Raw genomic sequence first — 25,185 nt, forward strand, 5'->3', positions numbered from 1 at the left:
CTAGCAAAATTAAGACAAATAAATAGACAAGATTACATTTAGGCTACACAAAACAGAACCAATTTCGGCTTCCGCCGTGCCAGGGTTATTGGGCTGGGACTGCGATTTATATAGAAATGGGGACAGCGAGAATGCCTAGTGGACTCGATGTGTTTCACCACAGCATTGCATTTCAGATTAGGGTTCCCCGTTATAAACAGAGAGGAGCCTGCCATTGCTGATGGGGCTTCCTTACAAAATGCACAGACTTAGCATCATAAACTAGCCACCCGAAATCCTTCAACCAGTCGGGGGTTGAATTTGTAGACTTTATCGACTACAGTAACAGCATTAACTTTCTCCACGCAGTATATTCATAATATTGTAATGACCACGGAAAAGGCAGTGAATGAAGTATTGATTAGACAGCGATTTAGATACCTAATAAACCGTTGGAACGCACAAGACTGGTAACCATAGCAACGTAGGTAAACAAACCCCGCTAAACCCTCCCGTAGTGCTCCCCACGCTACGGCCATCCAGAGGCGCACAGAGCTTTTGGCCGTGATATTATATATACAATACAATTATAATATATTATATTATATACTATTCTATATAGTATATAATATACTATATAGAAGTATATGTTGAATGCTGATTGGCTGTCAATCATGCGAATGTCGCGGCAAAGTTTAATATTTCAACTCGAGCAAAAGTGGCGTGCTGCAAATCCACCTGAAATCCACATGAACGCGCTCGCCTGTGCCGGGCAAAAGTGTTGCGATGCAAACGGAATCGCTGCTTTGTATGGAATCGTTTCGCCCATTCGCGTTTGGTGTGAACGCACAGTATGGTGCGCTGTGGAGAAGTCACTCGCACGCGTGCTCCTGTTTTGTTTTTCTCGTTCGCACGCCGAAATATTCACTCGCAAATGCGAGTGAAATGGGCCCTGGTCTAAACTAGGTCTAAACTACTTAGAACAACTTAGTCTAAACTACTCCTCGCGTCTGCTGCCATTTTGGATCCGTAAACTACAAGCTTCGTGTGTCACATAGACGTCGTCATCATCTTGCCGTCCCTCCCCGTTCTGTGATTGGTTCCCTATCTCGGTCCTAAAGAAAAAAGTTTGGTTCCTGTTGGTTGTCAGTTGAGGTCATGGGTAGGTAGGGAATTTATTTTATTATTTTATTTTATTTTTTCCAGCGGCAGTGAATGATAGGTAGGTTGTTTTCATTTAAAAACGAGAAAATTCGCTCATCCTTGTACAGAATGAATAGGTGCTGTACCAAAGCACCTATTCGTAATTATAGTTTGCATCAAAAAAAAAATGCATTTTTCTTTTTTTTTTTTTTTTTTTAAAGCTCATAAAATAATTTGGGTCGCACATAAATTGACAGGGTTGGTCGGAAACCAGGACCAAACAAAAAAATTTTTTAGGCCTCAGTTGAAAATCGGATCCATGGGATCCATGGAATCCTGGCTGCCTAGCAGCGCAAAATGAAATTGCGTGCAAGGCAGCAAGGGTATACCCAGGCTAGGGGATTACTGTTTGTACGAATGAGTTAAGCCGTCACACTCTCACTCACGCTCAATTAATTCAATCAATTAAAATTGCAATATTCTTGTTCGCAGTAGGCAATTGTTTTGTCCTCATCCAGACACACACACTCTCACACACACACACACACACACACACACACACACACACACACACACACACACACACACACACACACACACACACACACACACACAGTTGCCAAAAGCATAGAAATTAACAGAAATAAATATGGTTATGAATTAATAGTGGTGTCAAACAAGTACATATAAAATTGATTACATAGACTAAATCTGTAATTCAAAGAAACCTTCACACAATGATTTACATCGATGACTTATCCTCTATCTTTTATTCGCTAATGTATACGTATTTATATATATATATATATATATATATATATATATATATATATATATATATATATTTCCAATATTAAAGGGAAAATTACATTTTTATGTGACATGGTGATACAAACTCCCTCGCCCAGCTCTCTCCCTCTCCCTCTCTCTCTCTCTCTCTCTGGTCGTAATACAACAGAGTGTAAGTCTGTAGTAGGCTGTTTACACTGTAACCTTGGGGCTCTGTGTCCTTGCTAGCTGTCGGATGTCGTAATGGAGGGAAATACTAGGGTTAATCATCTACCCCCTTCCCCCCGAACAGTGTCGCGACCCCTTTGCGTCCGTCTCACAGTCTTCTACGATCACAGGCAATTTATCGTAACACCAGCAAATCCTGTCTTCCTCGCAACAGTTTCCCCAACACACAGGGGAGACCACACTCGAATACCAAGTGTGGTGTCGTTCTGTAGTGCTTCCCTAGAACAACACGATATACATAAAACAATGTAACAATAGTTATCTATCCATCTATTTGTAGTTTTTGGTTTATTGTAAGCTAGAAATATAAGGCATAATGCTAGCTATGGATTAATTTGCCAGTTCCCCCTTTGATATCCCCCAAAAATAATCCCTAATTACATTTTACCACCGACGTTGTAAACAGATCTCCGATTAGTTATCCAACGTTTTGATGGTAGCCTACTAGCTCCAGTAACAACATCTTTGCCTAGTGTTTATTAAGTAATCAAGCATGGTGTAACGTTTTTCAGCCCATTTCTGTACGTTTAGACGTAACAAAAAAAAATTAACATCAGGGGGATTACTAGCTATGTTTTAGCTATGTTTTAGCTGACCGTAGACCTCACACAAATATTGATATGAAACCCATTTAGACTATTTTGACTATGTATAAATAAGCCATCGCACATTTCATCCTTTTCTTGGAAGTCTTTTGCAAATCCTTGTGTTTAAGATGGGTTGATTCATATCCACTTTATTGACACATGTTTTTCATGTGTCAATAAAGTTTTTTTCTAAAATGTATCTATAAATCTCACATGCAGTAGAAAGTCTGTGTGTCATAGTGTGTGTGTGTTTGTATTCCAAGTACTTTTGCACAGTTCTTGAGTAGCAGGCTAAAGAACTGTTGAACAAGGGCGTCAATTGTAATTGCTTGGAGCTTAAACCAACACGAAAAATAAACTGAAAGGATGTTAACATTAAAGAATAACCCTAGTTAAAGGCCCACTATGCAACTTCGGGCACTTCTTCGCTGTTTTCTTGGTTTTGGCACGCACATTTCTCTACACAACGCCCCCTACAGCTTCGTAGTAGATATTTCACAACACTGTCGTAACAACTCGTTGACGACCCTTCCCCATGCACTTCTCCGCGAGCCATGTGCATTTGTTTTCAAAGAAGCCGGCGAATGCGTGGAGCCATGTCCGAAGTAGATGTTCATAAAGTGTAGGCAAGGTTATACATTTTTAAAAGGGTGTATTTGTATTGCAATAAACATAAATCCATCCTTTTTTATAGTTGACGGGGAGAATTTATATCCTAGATTATAATTGTTTTATCTTAGGTTGAACAGAACAATCAGTGTAAGAGGTTTGGCCAACATAATAATCTAAATAAACAAGAACCTGGATTCGGGGATTCAGTCTGTATCTGGGGGACGAGACAGACGAACAGCAAAACACCCATGGAAACAAAGGTGTTTATATGGTTACAACCAAGCAAGCTAGAAACATACAGGGCTCACAACAAAACGGTCGAGAAAACAATTTTTACAGGGCTCACAACAAAATGGTTGAGCAAACACATTTGTACAGAGACTATTGTTGTAGCATTAATAATACCAACTTATCTAATTCACTTCAACTAGCTATAAGCAAGAGGAATCGGGGAGTCCAGGTATAGATGAAGAGTTTATTGCCACCCGCAAACGAGAGACAACAAAGCCGAATGGTATCCTCGAATACACACTACTGAATGAATCCCAGACAGCTCCTTATATCCCCGAATTTTACACAATACAAAGTTGGACTTTCATCAAATATAGAATTTCCCATCAGGGTCATACTGTGTGGATGTCAGCATACCCCTATGTCTTCTGAATCCCAATGTGACCTTAGAACATATATTATCCTTATGCAAACAGAGATGATGCAGACGTGTGAATGTAAGCATTGTCTTCAGAGAGTACATCAAAATGGGAGTAGACTGGACTCTCTGACTGATGTGTCGCATGGCCCATCAGGTGAGAATGTCCTGGACCCACTCACTGGTGTCACACGGCACACAACATCTAGGTTAAAGGTGATCAGCTCTTCTCCACCATTAAAGTATATATATGATATGTAGGCCTAATAATAATCATAGTTTAACATAGAATGTAAGGTTAATTTCTACCACATATATCCCCTTTGAGGCTTGCCCAAACCTCAATAAAAGAAAACAATAATACCATCTCTATTACTTAAATTACCCCATGTCCCCTTTATCTATTAATTAGTCTATGATCATGTGCCGTCGATTGGATCAGAATAGCACCACATCTGGCTACCTAGAAAAAACACCGCTAATCTAAAGCAGGGGTCTCAACCTGCATCCAGGGATCGCAACCTGGTGATGAAAAAGATTGCCAAATGTGGTGTATTATGTCCAATACTTTTGACTTTTGACTTTTGACTAAAAAGATCAAAAAACCTTTCTAAACATAACACCACAATGTTTCCACATTTAGAATACAACCAAATCAAATGTGTACCTAAAATACCCTAATAAAAATCATAAAAATCATAACAATATGTTCTCAGCATGCATTGAAAATCATCATTTCCCAAAATATGTGACAGAATAATAAACTAAAAATTAATAATTTTAAAAATATGCGTCATGATAATGTACCCAAACATGGACATTTGAGCATTTGAAATCTTGAGATTGTCTGTAGGTTTGCACGGAACTGAATGGCTCAGGTGATCTTCATGTATTGGTGTGCAGGATACAGGTGGGTTTTGGACAAGGTCATAGATGTTACTCCTGTTGGCTGTAATCAAACCTTGTAGATCACGAGGCCGGCTCACATGAAGAGGTTACTAGCACATTTCGTGAGCCTCCACCTGGTGTTTGAGATATCACAGTCCAATGTTCGTCCCTCCTTGGCAAGGGCATATTTTCCCAACCGTCCTCTTGGATGACACCTGGTGCTCCTTGAGCACTCACTGCTCACAGGCTCTCCATCCGTCCTGAGAAGGGGTTATTAATTCCAGAGTTCTCTGCTAACTCTAATCTGAGGCACTATAATCCTTCCAGCGCCCTGGCCACTGACCCATCCGGAGCTCTGTTGCTCTGTTGATAAAAGCACAACATGTCGCCCCTATCATCCCACACACCCCTCTTGGTTCTGCCAATGCATAACCAAGTCTAGCTTAATTTGATAGATCATTCGGGAGGTGTCATCTAATTGTTCTGATAGTCCTTCTGCTGTATCCATGGTAAATTTGACAAAACATTGCTGATTTTATATAAATTATACAATCAATATTTTTGTGAATGGTTGAACACAAAAACAGAATTCATTCAAACCCCTGCCACTATTTGATTGCATCATGTGGCTGTTACTCCTTGCTTGGCAGACGTAGTTTGTAGGCTCCGGGTGTGTCTGCATCTGGCTCTGGAACTTTGCGTTTCTATTGTCGAAATACAAACTCATGTACAGCAGTTAGTTGTTCAAAAACATATTTCCTTTGATTCTATTTTTAATTGTTCTCATGGAAGTCCCTTATGGGGACCTTGAAATATAAGTGAAAGCATGAATCTAACCGTAAGTATTGCGTGCAAAGTTAGCTGTGTCATTTTATTAGCTCGTAAGTGATAACTCAGTATTGCTATAGATATTAATTGATGTCTAATTGATATCTCTCAGAGAGATACAAGGTACTCACCTTGCTTCTGGAAACATTGGACCCGAAAATTTTATGTTTTAAATATGTTTGTATTATAATTGATAATGCCTCATTTGCATTCCTTATTCAATGTTTTATGTGTGTATAGATGTGTGTGTGTGTGTGTGTGTGTGTGTGTGTGTGTGTGTGTGTGTGTGTGTGTGTGTGTGTGTGTGTGTGTGTGTGTGTGTGTGTGTGTGTGTGTATGTGTATATAGATGTGTGTGTGTGTGTGTGTATGTGTGTGTGTAGTTGTGTGTGTGTGTGTGTGTAGAAAGTTATAAAGATAATAATTGCATCTAACCAGTTCTATTTAGTGCTTGGAACAGTGTTTGCTGAATATACGCTGGCCCATTGTCTGAACTTATCTCTGATTGAATTTCAAACCTTGGCATGACTTCTCTAGTCAGAAACTTGATTACTGTAGCCGCACTTTGGTCTTTTGATGGGACTGCTTCTACCCATCTGCTGAACCTGTCAAGGATAACTAACATGCACAACATGTCAACATAGTTCATGACCAAATGTCAAAATGGTCCTTCAGGTGTGGGAATGTGTCCCAATGTAGCAGTGATTCTTTTTCTTACATTGTTTTTTGCACATAATTTATACTCATTTAGTTGGTTTATCAATTATTGTTTGCAATTATGGTGAAGAAAAAACCTTGTTTTCTAATTCTCCTCAATACTCCTCAACACCTCCCCCCTTGCGCAATGGTCAAAACCATGCGCATTTAAATGATAGGCAACCCTAACAACGCCGTTGGTGGAACCAACATTGGAACTCCTAACCCTAACCATCCGTAAACTAAAACCAATCTATTGGGAAGGGAAATCGAAGCCAGCATATCCAAAACCAAAGGTTGATATTGGTGGGTTTACCATCAGCCGCCTTGAAACCACGCCGTTACCAAGTCATGCACTAAACTGAAAAGATTCCATGCGGCAATAGGCCTTTATACCTCAACGGTCAAATAAAACGCAACATGCTCTGTTCCAAGACCACCACCTCTGCTGCTGGGGCTGCCATATCTGACTCCTGTTCCCCCTCCACCTTTGACCCGCCGGCTCTTCCTATGATGGTTGCAGTTTGTCACTTCATGATCAAGTGAGCCAGCGCTCACAGTGACTGCCAAGTAATCGTGACTGTGCCTGTTTTAGGTTGTCCCGGGCTTCAAGGTGGGATCTTACCCGTCGTTGGCTAACCAGCCTTCCATACTGGCTTAGTGCAGGATGCCGTGCCTGGGATACAATCAATCCCCACCCATAAGGTGGTTTTGACCACAAAGTGGAGGGATGGAGACAGAGTCTTCAATCACAATTGCCCATGCAGCCAAGGCTGTAATGGACACACCAGACCAGTTACTACAACAACAAAAATTTGACCCCGTGTGTGCGGGGTAGGCCTATATATGATGGGGTGAATCTAAAGGTAATTTATCAGAGTTAAAAGTATCATATTATCAAATGCTAATATTCTATAAAAGTGTTGCAGCAGCAGTCGTGGCATTTGAAAGGTAAACCCACCACTTCTGAATGTAAATTGAGACCTAGCATGTAGGATCCCTTCCCAGCAGATGTAGCGTTAATCCACCTATTGTCCTTAACTAAGGAGATGTGAAAATAAAACAAAAAATCACAGTATTAAAACTTGCATTTTCACTATTAGGCGATTCACTTCTGTGTTAACCGTTACTCATAATCATAATTCCCTTTATTATTTCACCCGATTGTCCTATACTCACTATTTAAATTGGGCGATCTAATCTTATTATATTCTACCTGTTGTTTTGTCTGAAGTAAGCTTTTGGTACCCCTTCGTGTATTCCATCACACTAAGTAGGAGAGCATTCTCCCCTGCCTCTGTGGCCCTAACACACACACGAGAGCAGGCTCAAACACACACCCTTTTTTATTGTATTTTACTTATTTAATTTTAAATGACATTTGTCATTGTGGATAACATGAATTCATAAATTTGAATAATATTTCATCATACTCATTTAGTCTAATTTTCAAGTATTGCCAATTATTATTTCTAGATTGTACGACCACTTTTAATAAATGTCTGTTATTATCGTAATTCTTTAGTAAATATTTTATTTGTGTTGTTATCTTGGCACCTAGACCTCGTCAGGTCCAAACACCAAAACAACATCCACCTATCCACTGCGGAGTCCAAGGTTTGGGTAAGCTGAGCTCCTCTTTTGAGGAGTGCAACTGTGTTTACCCTGAATTCTTCTAATAAGAATCCCCAGCGCTGGTAGCCCCCTGGACTTCTGTGGACGAGCGGTGTGCATGTTATTGACAACATTAAACGCCAATTGTTCATTTTATGGAGTCTAGATAATTACCCTTAAAACCTGTGATTACCATGTAGTTCTAATACTTCGATACTGGGCTCTCCATTGATTTCTCACCTCTGGGTTGGGCCCTACCATCTCTCTCTCTGTGTCCTTTACATTAAACTCATCACATCCAGAATCCTCTCAATCCTCTCCCTTACCCAACATGCTGTATCCCTCTGAACCAACACAATGTTTCACCAATTGCTCTGTGTACCAAGTTCTATTGATTCATATCACATGGTACCACGACGCTATGGAGAGTCTCAAAGGTTGTCGCGACACACAGAACCACAGAGTCACCGATCCCAGTGGTGGTTCTTACAAATGTAATCTATTCAGCACAATGCAAATCCATTCTCTCTCTCTCCCTCTTTCTCACTCACTCACTCACTCACTCACTTACTCTGAAAATAAGAATTCTCCGATTGTCATCCTTGGAGCTGTAATAGGTATTGACTGTGTGTGTCCCGAGAAACCTATAGTTTTGGTGAATTTTCCTGATGACGTGTCGGGTGTTCTTCTCACCTCATGCGATCTACCATGCTTCTCATGTAACTCGAGCGCTTAGGGGGCTCTGTAATGATTTAATGCTGCTGGACTTTGCCCCCCCCCCTTGTGTCTGTCCCAGAAACTCTCCCTTATTTTCTGCATTCACTTCGACCTCCCCTTTAATATCTACCGTGCCTGTTACCAGTGGATACAATCCTGTGTTATACGGTGGTGACTGAGCCTTCGGGATAATGGCTCAGTTTTCAAATCTTTATTTGTTATTTCTCCAGCTGTTACCTTTTCTTTCCTCCATCTCTCAGAGATCTTTTTCATCTCACCTTTGAGCAATAGACGGTCTCTACTCAAAATCTCCGCAGCCGTCTTTACTATATTCATATTCTCTCTAGGTGTATAAACACTATTTTTAATACAATTTATTTGAGATTATTCAACTCGTTAGTCTAAATGTTTTTATTATTTATTACAAATGTGCACTTCCCCCGTGCGTTGCTCTCTCTCTCTCTCTCTCTCTCTCTCTCTCTCTCTCTCTCTCTCTCTCTCTCTCTCTCTCTCTCTCTCTCTCTCTCTCTCTCTCTCTCTCTCTCTCTCTCCCTCTCTCCCTCTCTATCGATTGGGATCTGCGTCCCAGCTGTTTTTAGATGCACTCTGCTCCTAGGCCCCCACCCTTTCTGGCCACAGGCTAAGAGAACACACCTCTAGATAAAGTTTCGCCCACTTGTTCCAGACAAGTTATTTATTTCTCTGACTGTCTTAATGACAGGATAAACTAAAAAAACGGATTGTAAAAGCCTCCGAGGCAACTTAATCCAACACAATTTAAATACAGAAGGAAACTGTTTATACCACGTTCAATAGTGTATCGAAAAAACGGCCGAATTTGTTTGCATAAGATACTGACTGGAACTCACTCACTCGTCTTTTAATGAAAAAAGACTGGAACTCACTCACTCGTCTTTTAATGAAAAAAGACTGGAACTCACTCACTCGTAACTCACTCACTCGTCTTTTAATGAAAAAAGACTGGAACTCACTCACTCGTCAATAAATGCAAAATAAAAGACTGGAACTCACTTAACTCGTCTTTTAAATGCAAAATAAAATAATAACTCCAGATGTGATTTCAAAAAGTCCAACAGGTACGTACTCATTCGACCCACGGACCTGCGCTGCTATACCTATACTGGAACTTTGACACTAATTCGTTCCCCCAGATAACAGTCGCAGGACTTTATAGAAGACCCAAACCAATTTCAGTTGGGGCCTCAGAAATCCAACAAGTGCGCACTCATTCGACCTGCGGACCTGCGCTTGCTCTATTGGAATTTTGACACTAATTTGTTCCCGTAGAACACAGCCACAGGACTTTATAGTAGGCCTACCTATCAAAAATAATTCTAACAATTTTGTATCAATTTAGAACCACAAACCGCTTGTTAGTTAATCATAACAACAGAGCGTCTATGGCTGTGCGCGCGCACACTCTATCTCTCGCTGGAGCTCCCCAATCTCTCTTCAATGATTAATTTGATTCGTTGGACTGAAGAGACGCTTTACCTGCAGCAGAGCTTCCAGACGGGACAGGAACAGATCAAACAACCGTATTAATTTGTGGTAAGACAACTTACCAATAAATTGACGAGCTCTAGGGTTGTGTGATCCGCTCGTGCCCCGTCCAGCAGCCGGGCTGTCTCTGTTCCTCAGTTCTGGTCGTGACGCCAAATGTTGTAGCATTAATAATAACAACTTATCTAATTCACTTCAACTAGCTATAAGCAAGAGGAATCGGGGAGTCCAGGTATAGATGAAGAGTTTATTGCCACCCGCAAACGAGAGACAACAAAGCCGAATGGTATCCTCGAATACACACTACTGAATGAATCCCAGACAGCTCCTTATATCCCCGAATTTTACACAATACAAAGTTGGACTTTCATCAAATATAGAATTTCCCATCAGGGTCATACTGTGTGGATGTCAGCATACCCCTATGTCTTCTGAATCCCAATGTGACCTTAGAACATATATTATCCTTATACAAACAGAGATGATGCAGATGTGTGAATGTAAGCATTGTCTTCAGAGAGTACATCAAAATGGGAGTAGACTGGACTCTCTGACTGATGCGTCACATGGCCCATCAGGTGAGAATGTCCTGGACCCACTCACTGGTGTCACACGGCACACAACATCTAGGTTAAAGGTGATCAGCTCTTCTCCACCATTAAAGTATATATATGATATGTAGGCCTAATAATAATCATAGTTTAACATAGAATGTAAGGTTAATTTCTACCACATTATCAACATCAAGAATACCACGAAGACAAAGGCCACCCAAGGGTACTTTCAATTTCAAAAGCAACACGGCCGAGTCGGCGTCTGATTTGCAGTCTTCTTTTTCTTTCAGTTCACGCTATTCCTGAAAAGCTTGCCCAACGTTTACTCGTGTCTGGCCTCTCTGCCGGTCAGTCTCCCTTTTCTCTTCTTCTGTTCCTCCGACATTGGGTTTCTCTGTCTCTTTTTAGTCGGCTGATCTATGATGAATATAACAATCCCTTAGTGACTTGTGTTTATATAGAGCCGGTTGCATGTTTGGGGGTCTGTGCCGTAAAGCAATTTGTTACTTCGCGAGACCCGAGACTCCCGCGAGAGTGGGCGGCGGGTCGCCGGCAGAAACATATTCCTTTTCTCCGCCAAGATGCGCAAGGGTGAGTCGAAACAACGAACAATCGAACAAAAATGTATAATAGAACCATCGCAATGACTCTTAGCCTGTTATATTAAGGTAAATCAAGCCAAAAAGTTGCATAGTTCCCCTTTCACTCGTGTCTGATCTCTTTTCTGGTCCATTCTTCTTTTGTTCCACCGACGGTCGCCTCTTGGGTCCCATATCAGTCGATTTATCCATGATGAATGCAACAATTGCCTCGCAACTGGCTGTTTATATCTAGCCGGTGCCATGTTTGGGTGTGTGTCTGTGCCATAAAGCATTTTCGAAACTACAATCTGACTACATTTTCGAGGATATCCGCTGCGTCACATCCGGATTGTGTCGGTCCAAACAGAGCAAGTTGCATATGCGCTTTTTCACTGGAGAGGCGACATGGGTAAATGACACACCCACCAATCGACCCAGAAATGGATGCAGAACCATCAGCATAACTCTCAACCTGCATACTTAATGTAATTTTGGCTAAAAAAGTTGCATAGTGGGCCTTTAACATAACTGACTCATGGTACGCACGAGTGGTTTCCTTGCTTGTAGCACTTCCCGTTTGTCTTTGTAAGTCATTGGCTAGTCATTGTTTATGTAAGCTACATGAGCCTCTTTAGCAAACCAGCTCGAAAACAAACACAACTTAACATTGTATTGCACGCACAGCAAGACAGTGCAATGCATAAACTGTGACTGGATTAAAGCAGCAATGTAATCAAGTGTGTAAGAGTATTTAAAATCTACATTCAATTGACCAACGTGGTGGAAAAACAAAGAAAATACATCTCTTTGCTGGCGCAGCCATCTTTGCTTTCCTCTCAAGGCCTTAACACACCGGCGCCGACACGTAGCGGCGCGCATTTCACGTGTGTCAAAAGCCGCCCCTAGCACCAACTGGAAGCGGCGCGACGGTCGCGCTGCATTTTAAAATCAGGAAGTCACCTGTCGATCAACCGCAACAAAGAGACGAAACGCAATGGGTGAGTAGCCTATTGTAGCCTAGTTTATTTATTTTCCATCTTTTTTCGCTGAATAATTTGAAAAATGTATAATCTGCGCAGTGAAAGTATGTTTTCAAGCAGCAGATCTACCAACTTAGTTTGTAGGGCACTTTATCGTTTTTATTACTGTCATTTCTTATTTATTTTATATTGTGCAATTATTCATCTACTGCATCAACAATCTCCATAAGTGCAGGACCTTCTATTAAGCCTTTTTAGTATATAGTGCAGTCACCTTTTAAGGCCATTTTTTTGGTGCATTTATTGAGCTACTGGATGGCTTTATTGGTCCCCATTGGGACCAATAAAGTAGCTATCTATCTATCCAGCTATATAGCCTTAACATAGCCACACATTTACATGTATGCAGCCAGAATGTTGCCTGACAGAGGGTGGCTGCCCTTCTTCTGCTGCACCGTAGGCTGGCAAGAAGAAGACGAAGGGTTTGGTTGCACCCCATCAATGAACGGAGACAAGAACAGGGGCTATGCCACAATCTGGTCCAGGAGCTCCGTGCAGATCTTGAGAGGCACCGCCAATATTTAATGGCAGAACCGTATGGTGTAGCCTAGTCATGATGACCTATAATTTAGTTATTATCCCTCTCTGGTATAAATACTCTTTTGCATATACTTTTTTTTTATCCCTCTGGAAAAATACAGTGATGTTATTGCTGTGCTGGACTCTGTAGCCAGTCTATTTTATTTGAGTGCTCGAGACACTTAATGTTATTTTTCCTTCAACCCAGAGAGACAGTTAATACATGATCTGATACCAAAGAGACATTTAATACATGACAATCCATTTTTTTTAACTTTGCCTGTGTTTTCTTTTGCTTAGCCTATCTATTTTATTGTATTGTATATTTATTGTATTTCTATTTGAAGCACATTGAGTCTGCTTCATGTATGAAAAGTGCTATATAGATTAAGTTGACTTGCCTTAAATAAAAAATGATATATTACAAGTAATCTGGTTTCTACCTACGTGGTGTGATTTTATGTGACTTGATTTTGTCTATTTCCCATTATGGATAATGGTTTGGGTACTTAGTCCCCCATTGTTGATTTGTCACCTGAAGAGCCAATCTCCAGAGCTATGGCTCACCAGTAGGGTTGCCGCGGTGTGGACATTTTCACACCGAGTAATACGCTTGTGTCAACACCGGTATTACCGGCGTAAACGGTATTAACTTTTAAACTATGGGGTCAACCGCCATCATCTCCGTCAACTCTCCTCTCACACTCGGTGACAGTGGCTGGCGGCGCGCCAATTCTCGGCGTCTTATAACGTTCTATATATAATAGTATAATATAATTTTATTAGAGCTGTCAAGCGATTAAAATATTGAATCGTGATTAATCGCATTAATGTCATAGTTAACTCACGATTAATCGCAAATTCCTTTTCTATGCTAAATATCCCTTGATTTTTTTGTCCCATAATTCTTCTCATTTTAATTCTCTTATCAACATGGTGAAGTGCATCGGCTTGCCTTGTGCAAATGATTTTTTATTGATAACAACATTGGCATATACTGATCAAAACAGGACGATACAAAAAAAGAGCCTATAGTGCAATTAAACGACTGCTTTGAACAAATGTCATTTGAACATAGCAGTCAGGCTACTGCTTCTTTGTTTTGAGCCAAAGAAAAAAAAAATATATATATATTTTTTAATAAAATAATTGCGTTAATCGCGCGATAATTTTTTTAACGCCGTTAAAATTGGTTTGCGTTAACGCCCGTTAATAACGCGTTTAACTGACAGCTCTAAATTTTATACATCATAATATCACGGCCAAAAGCTCTGTGCGCCTCCGGATGGCCGTAGCGCGGGGAGCTCACGTAGGGATTGGGCTACTCGGGTTTGTTTACCGGCGTTGCTATGGTTACTGGTCTTGTAAGGAAGCACATCAATTCTCGGCGCGACAATTCTCCCGCACAGAGCAGAACTGTGGCCTATTCTACACATTTTCATTTTCTTGATTATAATTATATTATTAATTTTTACTGAATTTGTTTTTTATTACTTAAAAAAAACAAAAAAACAAACTCGGTGTTGCCGGTGTGCAACACCGAGTAATCGGTGTTGGCCTCAACACCGGTAATACCGTATACCACGGCAACCCTACTCGCCAGGCAATGTCCTTTTTGGAGTTGTCTTTGTAATGACGGGAACTTTGGTCACACAATTCTACATATTTTTCCACCTCGACGACCAGTCTCTCATCGTCCATTCTCGTAATTGTTTCTCACAAACGAAAGAGGGCGACATCCAGTGGTGTGGAGTAGATATGGAGGTGCCTACGGGACCCGGGATATACGAACCAGCTTTTAAAAAGCGCTTTTTCAGGGGCGGCGACGCTAAGGAATAGAACATTGGCTTGAAGACTAGTTGGGCGGCGTGGCGCGGAACCCTGCCGCGCGGCTTGTACATCCGGAATAATGGGGGCAGACTTGTTGACGCGCCGCTTCGGCGCCGGTGTGTTTAGGCCTTAACACGGCCGTAACGCGTGCAGTGGAATCCCGGCGTAAGGCTTGGGCGGTAAAATTTCTTCATACCTTAATACCTTCCTGACATCTCTGATGTATATGTTATATGAAAGTATACCACACGGGATATCAAATATAAAAATATATAAAAAATACAAAAAAGCTGAGCAGCAGCTGTGTGTCTAATTTGCAATTTGCCGGTTTGTCACGGTTAGTGGGTGGCAGGCAGGCAGGTAGGACCCAATAGCAGACAGTTCAATAAAAGGATAATTTATTAACGCAAAAGGCAAGGAACACTAAGAACACGGGTGACACGGGTAACACCGGTAACACCGGTAACACACAACTCACCACAAACTAACATGATCCTACAAGAAACAAAGGAAAGAAAAGGGCTTGAATACCAAACACACAGGGCACGCAATGAGTAACAGCTGAAACACATTAGGGGAGGGAGCAGTAATCACACAGGTGGGAAACTTGACCGACATGGGGAGAAACAAGACAGAGATACCAAAGTAAAACAGGAAACACACCAAAACAAGACAAGGAAACCGACAGACCATGACAGTACCCCCCCCTTAAGGGTCGACTACCAGGTGACCCACGACATGCAAAAAAAAGAAAGTCAAACCCAAATATGGTGGGTGGGTGGGTGGGTGGGTGGGGGGGTGCCAGGAGGAAGGAAGCAAAAAAAAAATCTGGAGGCCTGCAATCCTGGAGGCCTGCAATGGCAAAGACCCACAGGGGGCCGGCATCGGCGAAGACGAAGGCGAGGTAGAGGGCGGGTCCCCTCTGGAGGAAGGCGAGGTAGAGGGCGGGCCCCTTCTGGAAGGTCTGGAAGGTTTGGAGGGCGGAACCCCTCTGGAAGGGAAGGTAGAGGGCGGGCCCCTTCTGGAAGGTTTAGAAGGCGGGACCCCTCTGGAAGGCAAGGTAGAGGGCCCCTTCTGGAAGGTTTAGAAGGGGGGACGCCTCTGGAAGGCAAGGTAGAGGGCGGGCCCCTTCTGGAAGGTTTAGAAGGCGGGACCCCTCTGGAAGGCAAGGTAGAGGGCGGACCCCTTCTGAAAGGTCTGGAAGATCTGGAAGAGGGGCACCCTCGGGAAGGAGCAGGGTTCAGGCACCGGACAGGGCTCGGGGACCCGAGTTAGCTCAGGGGCTAGAGAGAAATGTTGAACCGGATGGCACTCCAAACTCACCAACCTCTGATAGTCCGTAAGGCACCCTCCAACCCGGGCCTTGAAGCGACAGCGCTGCACGTACGCCCCAACACAGCCTCCAACAAAAAGAGCGTCCGCTGGGTCCAATGATGGTCGGATCATTCTTTCACGGTTAGCGGGTGGCAGGCAGGCAGGTAGGACCCAATAGCAGACAGTTCAATAAAAGGATAATTTATTAACGCAAAAGGCAAGGAACACGGGTAACACAGGGACACAACTCACCACAAACTAAAATGATCCGACCAGGAACAAATGAAGGGTTTAAGGCCCCGTTTACCCAAAGGGAAAACGCAGATATTTTCACACGGTTTGGCCTCTCATTTACACGAAAACGCTGTTTTTGTCACAGAAAACGATCATTTCTAAAAACTCCGGCCAAAGTGGAGATTTCTAAAAAACGCTGGTTACGTGTTGTCGTGTCAATGGGTAGAAACGGGGGTTTTAGGTTCTGAAACGTCACATTATGCGCCAGGAAATGCTTAACGTCATATGTGCGCCCTACGTTTACAGTTTGTTACAGGAAGACGCTCGTGTTATTCGTTGTTGTTGATTCTGAGGATTCTGATTGGCTTGCATGGCTTTATCCTTCTCCCTACACTGCCGCCCATAGGTTTGGCATAGTTATAATGTCCCAACGGCGTATTTATCCGTTTTGATGTAAACAACAACTTTTTTGAAAACGATGTTGTGTGCACAATGTTATTTTTGAAAACGGAGGGGGGGAAATATTCGTTTCTATAAATACCCTGCTACGTATAAACGTGGCCTAAATACCAAACACACACAGGAGGAACGCAACGAGTAACAGCTGAAACACATTAGTGGAGGGAGCAGTAATCACACAGGAGGGAAACTTGACCGGACATGGGGAGAAACAAGACCAAAGTAAAACAGGAAACACAACAAAACAAGACAAGGAAACCGACAGACCATGACATGGTTTTAAATACTTATGACCTATATAATAATAATAGTAAATAGGACAAAAGTGCCCTTCTTCCATAGATTCGGTCAACGTCTCCACGAGTACGATTTGTGCACTCGTTTTTATTAAATGTCAGCGATAGTTTCCAGCAATGTACACATATGGTAACTAAGTTTAACCATGATTATAAACATTCAATGTGCGTTAAACTCACACACCGGAGCGCTACTGGGCTCGCTGTTATCTGCCCGCTGTTTACTGTTGTAGATCTACAGTATACAATTCTAAACGGAGTTTATCATCCATTACGGACATTATGCAACGTGTGACGTATCATGGTTAATGGCGTTTTAGATAGGCTATTGTTTAGGGCAGTCTGCTTTGTAATTTGTCTCTTTTGGAGAGATATTGACAGACGAATGCCATAGAGAGTAGTGCTGCTGCACCACAGTATCCTGGGCAGATAAACGCTAGACACATGGAACTAATATGGCCTTGTTAATTCGTCAGATCGCTATGTGTCAGAGCGTCAACTTCTGTTGAATATCCAGTGACTTTCTAAATTAAACAATGATATCCATTCAAACTTGAGATCTGTGTTTGTTTTGAGACGCCACTACAGCAGCAGTATGCTGTATATGTCAGTTTCATGTCGGAATGTCCCGACACGCACGCACACACACACACACACACACACACACACACACACACACACACACACACACACACACACACACACACACACACACACACACACACAGTTAAGATTATGAACGGTCCAGTAATTGCACTTCCTTTCGTCCATGGTCTGATTAAAGGGAAGTTCTCGGCTGTGGTTATTCATTAAAGATCTCATCTTTAAAACAAACACACACACAGGCACACACACACATGAGAGTGTGCAGACAAACAGGCAATCAGGTGGTCAAACACTCACAGCGATGGACACACACACACACACACACACACAATTATGTGCACACTGGCCCACATGAGGGCATGCACGCCACACACACACACACACACACACACACACACACACACACACACGCACATTAGGAAATGACAAACCATGAGCTAATCTATTCCATTAAAATAGCCTCTGGGAAATGTTTATCTGTGTAATGTATACAAGTTTTCCCAAATGTGCTATAGGAAAGTAATGTAATAATCCAAGCACATCATAATCAGGGTTATCTTCCCGGTGCCTGATTTGTCAACCCTGTCCAATTGTGTCTCTGCTATAGGCCCTGCCCGCTGCCTCTGATTGTCCCTCCCTCCCCTCACCCCTGGTGACCCCTGCCCCAAGAGAGCAAGGCGGTAGGTCGAGCACGGGCCAGCGCGGGCACAGGCTGACATGAAGCCGAGGAGGAAGCTGCTGCTGGCGGCCCTGCTGGCCTGGCTCCTCCTCTTCCTACTGTCCCTCTCCCTGGACAAGGGGCCAGAGGCGGTGGCGTGGGGCAAGCTCAGAGTCTCCCTCACCCTCACCCCCGGGACCACCGGCTCGGGGGAGGTGCCCGACACGCCGCAGGGCTCAGCGCTGGACCCCCGGGATGAGGGGGGCCTGGAGGGGGGTGGTGAGGAGGTGGAGGAGGAGGAGGGAAGGAGCAGGCGCAGAGAGAAGCAGCAGCTGAAGGAGGAGGGGAAGCCGAGCTGGCAGAAGAGGACGAGGGGGATCCGCTCGACGCAAGCCGCGCAGGAGCGCTGCGGCGTGGCCGGCTTTAACTTGAGACGCAGGGGGTTGGTGCAGAGGCTGTGGCATGGCTCTGCCTCGTACAGCATCCTCAGCCCCAGCCTGCAGCTGGAACGCATGAACTACCTGAGCGCAAACAAGCACCAGGTGGCCCTCCAGGCGCGCCGGGGGCGGGGGTCAAGGAGTAGCCCGGAACTGCACTGCCAGCTTCAAAGCGAGGCGCGCCTTGGGACTTTAGACGGCAGCCAGCAACCGTTCGCCGGCCTCGGCTGGTCCCGCTTGGTGCCCAGAAGACCCCTGGCGCCCGCAGCGATGGGGTCAGATTTCAAAACGTGCGCGGTGGTCATGTCGGCGGGCGCCATTTTGAACTCTTCCCTGGGGGAGGAGATCGGTACGCTTGTTTGGTTTTGTGGTTTATTTTGTGTTTTTTGTTCATTTATTGTTTTGAGGAGCTCCAATGGTTCATCTTCTTATATTCAAATATCGTTGAGTCTGTGTGTGTGCATGTTTGTAAGCTAATCTTATGTGGAGTTATATGGAATGTGGAGTAATACATTTGTGTGCGTGTGTGGGCATATCTAAGAAATAGTTGTTCGGAGTAATGTGTGTGTGTGTGTGTGTGTGTGTGTGTGTGTGTGTGTGTGTGTGTGTGTGTGTGTGTGCGAAGCCAACAGAAAAAGGTAACCTGTTGGAAATGAGCATGACTGACACACTGATAGGGTTTCAAGGTGACAACTTTTAAAACAGTCGTAATTAAATTGTAGTTCTAGATTAGTGTACGGCCATCTAGTGGTAAGCAGATTCAGCCTTTAAGGCCTTTTTATGGTTGCACATTCCCGTAACGCAGTGACCACGCCGACACTTGTTTATGGTGTTTATGGTTCTGCATCGGGTTTTAGTAAGCGGACCAATCACAGCCCTTGTTGCTGCGTCGCCTCGACGGAAGGTTGCAAATTTTGGGAAGCGCAAGTCCGACCCTTGCGGTGGACGCAAGGAGGGTCCGCAAGAACGTAAGGGGTCCGTAACCCACTTGCGTTGCGTGAAAGTGGAACCATAAAGTGCCCTTAAAAAGAAAAATACCTTTTGATCTTTAGTTTGCAGATGGATGGCCTGTACCTATAGATAATGATGAAGGAGAAGGTAGGTCTATGTTACAATAATTATTTCCTACCATGAATTGTTTAGAAAAAGAAAGAACGACCACAAAACCGACAAAAATAACGTAAATTTGTAGAGCTAAGCAATGCTTACAGTATGTTACGCTTGTAAGTAACGAGACAGTGCCACTCAAAAACTCAACTTCTTTTGCCCGTGGCTCAGATTCCCATGATGCAGTGCTACGCTTCAACGCAGCGCCCACAAAGGGCTATGAGAGGGACGTTGGAAACAAGACCACCATCCGCCTCATCAACTCTCAGGTGAGAGAATGGAGTACCATTGATAATCCCTCCTCACTGTCCTTCTTCGCTTTTTCTTTCTTCAATTTCTCTTCCTTCACTTTGTCACATTTCTCATTTACTTAGCATCTGATGACCCTTAAGGCTTAGTTATGGTCCTCCTTGCATCACCTGCAAGGGGCTGAAGTGCGGCTCCCAATATGTTTGACCTTGCGTCGAGTTGACGCAGCAGCGAGGGCTGTGATTGATCCGCAATTGTAAGTGCCAAGCACAATTGCTAGGCCAACCACAACTCTGTACACAACAAAGATAGCTAGGATAAGGTGCTGCACAATGCTAAATAATATTTTTCTAAGTGCCAGGACGAACAACATACAACATATGTGCGTAAGAGGGGTGTTTTTAGTAGAGTAATGGAGGAGAAGGGGCGGGGGGGGAGTAAGGAGAGTAGCTATGCAGAGTCCAGGTGAACTTTGAACATGTGTGTCTTGAGTCTCTTGCGGAAGCTGGTGAGCGACTCTGCGGTCCTACATTAAAAGAGCAGACCTATGATTCATGTCATGGGCGACACCTTTGTTAGTCCAACGATAAGACCTCTGTTAAAAATGTCTCTCAACTCGGGATGAGAGAGCAGGAGCCCTCATGGCCTTATGGTCAAGAGATGGCTGTTTCTTACCACTAGAGGGAGACATATAGCTGCAAAGCTCAGCCAAATATGTATCACAGGGTCATCTCATCTGTACTTCAATGGTATTACTTACTGGTGAAGCACTCATTGAGTAGTGATACAATGAACTTATTTGAACGTTTTGTACAAACAACCATATTCTTGGCTAAGACATGTAGTAATTACTGAGTAATTATATCCAAAGGACTTAATGGCTACCGGTAAAATACAGTGTTCCTAGCGCCGTCCCTCCTCCTGCCCACATCATATAACACACATATATGCACACACACACACACACACGCACACACACAAACACACACACACACACACACACACACACACACACACACACACACACACACACACACACACACACACACTGATACACATACTCATAGTCCTGTTGGTTATGCACATCATTCCAATACACGGCCACACTCGCTTGTTTGCACACACACACACACTCACTCACTCACTCACTCACTCACTCACTCACTCACTCACTCACTCACTCACTCACTCACTCACTCACTCACTCACTCACTCACTCACTCACTCACTCACTCACTCACTCACACACACACACACACACACACACACACACACACACACACACACACACACACACACACACACACACACACAGAACCTAATAACAGAAGCCTGAAAGTGTTACAACCCATTCATGCCCTCATCACATTTCTGGCTTGGTGCCAGCTAGCCTGAGGGGTATCTTTAGTTTACCCCTCAGTCTAACTGCCGTGTACTTTATAGCGTGTGATGTCGCACAGTCTCACGCTCTATTTCTAGCGTAGGGGGATGGGTACTGACTGTTTAGTAAGAGTAACGAGAAGCATGCTGCTCACGTCAAATCTGAATCTATTGGGTTTCATGAAACGGAGACGGAGAGTTGACAAAAATGTGGGTCATTCCGAAAAGTTGAATCATAAAAAGTCATATCATAAAGTTTGGGTGCCCTCAAAATACTGGAAAAAGTACAGTTACTGTGATTAGATAAGTAGTAAATAATAAGTAGGTTACTTCTAAATTCAGTACCAATGACTTAAATTAGCAATCTCAAAGATTTCTGAGGTTGTTCTGGCGATACCTATGGGCGACAAGCATAAATTGTGTGCATAAGTGTGTGTGAACCATTGTCAGTCCCCTTTGGATAAAGGCGTCTGCTAAATGCCCTAAATGTAAATGTCAATTGTTGTCAGTGATCCCAGTTATTGTATACTAGGATATCATACTCAGTACAACAACTAATAAGGACCGAAGATCGTGAGCATTTGATATGCACTGCTTTAGTATTGAACTCAGAGAAGGCACATACAACAACGTCAGCACGTAGCATAAGAGAGGGCGTGACCGCGTCCCAGTAGGGAATAACTTAAACAGGCAATACACAACATATCCCTCCCCCTTTACCTCTGATGTAACCTTACAAAATCAAAAACATTTCACTGCCTCAGTATTCTCTCTAAAACAAAGTATCTGCCTTTCCAAAGTAACGTTCAAAAAATTATTATGGAACCAAAGCCTGAACTAGGGAAAGAGGGTAGACAACCTCAATTCCCAGACTAAACCCTGGGGATTATTTTGCCCCAATGTTGAGGGTTAGTCTCTAAACTACAATGACAGTCTATCAGGAGGTCGTCTGTTTCTTTTGGGGTAAGTATGACCTGTAGGTAAGTCTATCGCTTTTTCTTGAAGTGAGGATGCCATGGACCCAGGTTTCGGGGACAGGTTGTCTGGGGTCAGAGCCAGTCAGCGAAGGTCTGTCTGGAACAGTGTTCATCTCCAAAGGTTGTTGCAGCGGTTCTTCGGTTGATGGAAACGGTTCAGGGCAGGCCACCAGCTCCGGAACAATGGGCTCAAGTGAGCCGTCCTGGCGACCAGTAGTGTGGAGCAGTTGATCGAGGTGTCTCTTCCAAACGAGTTGGTCATTGGTTTCCACCGTGTATGACACAGGACCTGTTTGTGCCACAACTGTCACCGGTATCCACTTCACACCTTTTCTCTAGTTCCAGGCGAGAGTCCTGTCTCTGGGTGTAAAACTCTGAAGCTTTGCTTTGCGTCGTCGCTCCAATTGAGCTCTCTCGTTAAGGTGTACAACCTCTTTTGTCTTTTTAGGTCTCAGTAGGTTGAGTCGGGTGCAGAATTGTCTGTTGAGCATAGCTGAGGGAGGGCATGAGGTGTGTTCCGGTATGACAACAGGAATGCTTTGAGGAGCCCGTTGAGGGACTGGGGACTTTGAGAGGACCTTAGAGCCTGCTTCATTGTCTGTAGAAATCTCTCTGCCAGAAATAACTGCATGCAATTTCTTTCATTCGCACCACACCACAGTGTCCTGAATGGAACTCGTCGAGCACTTTCTCTCTCAATGGCGGCGGAATGATGACCCGATAGCCCACAACAGGCATCCAGACTGGACTAACAGCTCGTTTTTCCTCACCAGGTAACGCTTTAACCTTGGTGACATCTCTCCTCCCCTCCCACAAGTGACCATATCCAGAACCTCAGACATGACCGGGTCAGTGCGCATGTGTTTCTTCACATGAGCTGAGGTTACCGGAGCAGCAGTCAAATCTTTTAAGTAGAAGATCTCTGCTTGCGTTGGCTCAGCGTGCGCGACCAGTAGCGGAAGCCTCGAGAGTCCGTCAGCATTGTCATGCAGGTCCGACTTCCTGTTCTGGATTTCATACTGGTGGGCTGACAGTAGCAGGGCCCATCGCTGCATACGGCTAGCTGCCAGGGACGGGAGGCCACTGTGAGGACCAAAAATAGAGGTGAGAGGCCTGTGGTCCGTTAGTAGAGTGAATTTTCTCCAGAAAAAGATACTGATGGAATTTCTTCACTACAAACACTATAGATATGCTTCCCGCTCAATCTGTGCATAATTGGATTCTGCCTTGCTCAGTGGCCTTGATGCAAAGACAATCGGTCTTTCTTTTCCTGATGGCATGATGTGTGACACCACTGCACCAACACCATAGGGTGAGGCATCACATGCTACTTGAAGTGGCAATGTGGGGTCAAAGTGGGTGAGAGCCTCTGATTGTGAGAGAGTTGTTTTCACATCTTTGAAAGCTGCCTCACATTTGTCTGTCCACTTCCATGTCTTGGTTTTGTTTAGGAGCTCATCTAGTGACTTCAGTCTATTTGAAAGGTCAGGCGAAAACGTTGCATAGTATGTCAGCAGGCCAAGAAATGATCTCAACTGGCTCACATTCTTTGGGAATGGAGCGTCCACAATAGCCTTCACCTTTGATGGTGCCTTGTGAAGTCCTGTGCTATCCATTACGTCCCAGGTACTCGACGGAAGGTTGGAAAAACTCACACTTGTTTCCTGACCCTCAGACCATATTCCTCCAACCTTTTTAATGTAGCATGCAGGTTCCTTAAGTGTGACTCTTCATCTGGTCCTGTGATAAGCAGGTCATCCAGGTAGCACTGCACCCCCAGTAGCCCACTCAGAATTTGGTCCATTGCTCTTTGGAACAGTGCTGGAGCAGATGTGATCCCAAAAGGGAGCCGCCGGTATTTGTCGAGGCCTTTGTGTGTTACCACGGTAAGTAGCTCCTGTGACTCTGGATCCACGTGCATCTCTAGATATGCATTACATAAGTCTATTTTGTTAAACTTCTTCCCTCCAGCCAAACCAGCAAAGAGGTTGTCTATGAGGGGTAAAGGATACTACTCAGTAATCTTAAAAGGGTTCACTGTTACTTTAATATCCGTCCTTTTTCATTACTGGAACAATTGGTGTAGCCCATTCACTTGTGCTCACTGGTTCCGTGACCCCACTTTTGACTAATCTGTCTAGTTCTTTTTCTACTTTGGGTTTGATGGCATATGGGACAGGTCTAGCTTTGAGACACCTTGGTGTGGTCCCTGGTTTAACTGTGAGCTTAACCGTAATGTCTTTCATGCTGCCGAGTTCTCACTTTGCAGTGTTTTTCCAAGATCTTCTTTAAGTGACATGTGTCACCATCACTGACCTGAAACACTTCTTGCCAGTTAAGTCTGAGCTTTTCCAGCCACCTGCGGCCTAGTAGAGCTGGATGGTTTCCTTGAATGATGTACAGTGGAAGAGTATTTTTCTGCGTGCTATGTTCCACTGTTACATCCACAACTCCTAACGCGGGGACAGGCTCACCAGTGTAGGTCCTCAGTTTCAACTTTGTCTCCCGAAGAGTAAGGGCCGTTACATAGTCAACGCGAGCAACGCACGTAAACGACGCGAGTGACGCGAGCGACGCGCTTCCTTTCAAGGTCTACACAGCATACGTGAACGGCGTGGGAAATGCATGACATGCAATACACCACTCACGCCATGGGTGGCAGCAGAGTCACCGGTGTCATCGCGGGTGACA

General features: G+C 43.8%; 1 protein-coding gene and 1 long non-coding RNA gene across 4 annotated transcripts in view; one reads left to right on the plus strand and one right to left on the minus strand.

The window, feature by feature from the left end:
* Nucleotides 1-25,185, plus strand: part of LOC132456413 (beta-galactoside alpha-2,6-sialyltransferase 2-like) — a 77,645-nt gene that overhangs the window by 18,407 nt on the left and 34,053 nt on the right. For 2 of the 3 annotated variants that reach the window (XM_060050764.1, XM_060050766.1), the window contains exons 2-4: nucleotides 12,230-12,386; nucleotides 18,294-19,130; nucleotides 20,060-20,157. In XM_060050764.1, the coding sequence (XP_059906747.1) occupies nucleotides 18,404-19,130; nucleotides 20,060-20,157 (825 nt within the window). In that variant the 5' untranslated portion in view covers nucleotides 12,230-12,386; nucleotides 18,294-18,403. The remainder of the gene's footprint in view (nucleotides 1-12,229; nucleotides 12,387-18,293; nucleotides 19,131-20,059; nucleotides 20,158-25,185) is intronic. The other variant, XM_060050765.1, reaches the window with a different exon arrangement.
* Nucleotides 9,209-10,358, minus strand: LOC132456423 (uncharacterized). Its single transcript, XR_009525473.1, has 2 exons — nucleotides 9,675-10,358; nucleotides 9,209-9,623 (listed from the first exon to the last, which is right to left on the minus strand). It is a non-coding gene; the product is annotated as an uncharacterized LOC132456423 (long non-coding RNA).

The sequence above is a fragment of the Gadus macrocephalus genome, chromosome 4 (genome assembly GCF_031168955.1).
Source record: "Gadus macrocephalus chromosome 4, ASM3116895v1".
In the NCBI taxonomy this organism is placed as follows: Eukaryota; Metazoa; Chordata; class Actinopteri; order Gadiformes; family Gadidae; genus Gadus; species Gadus macrocephalus.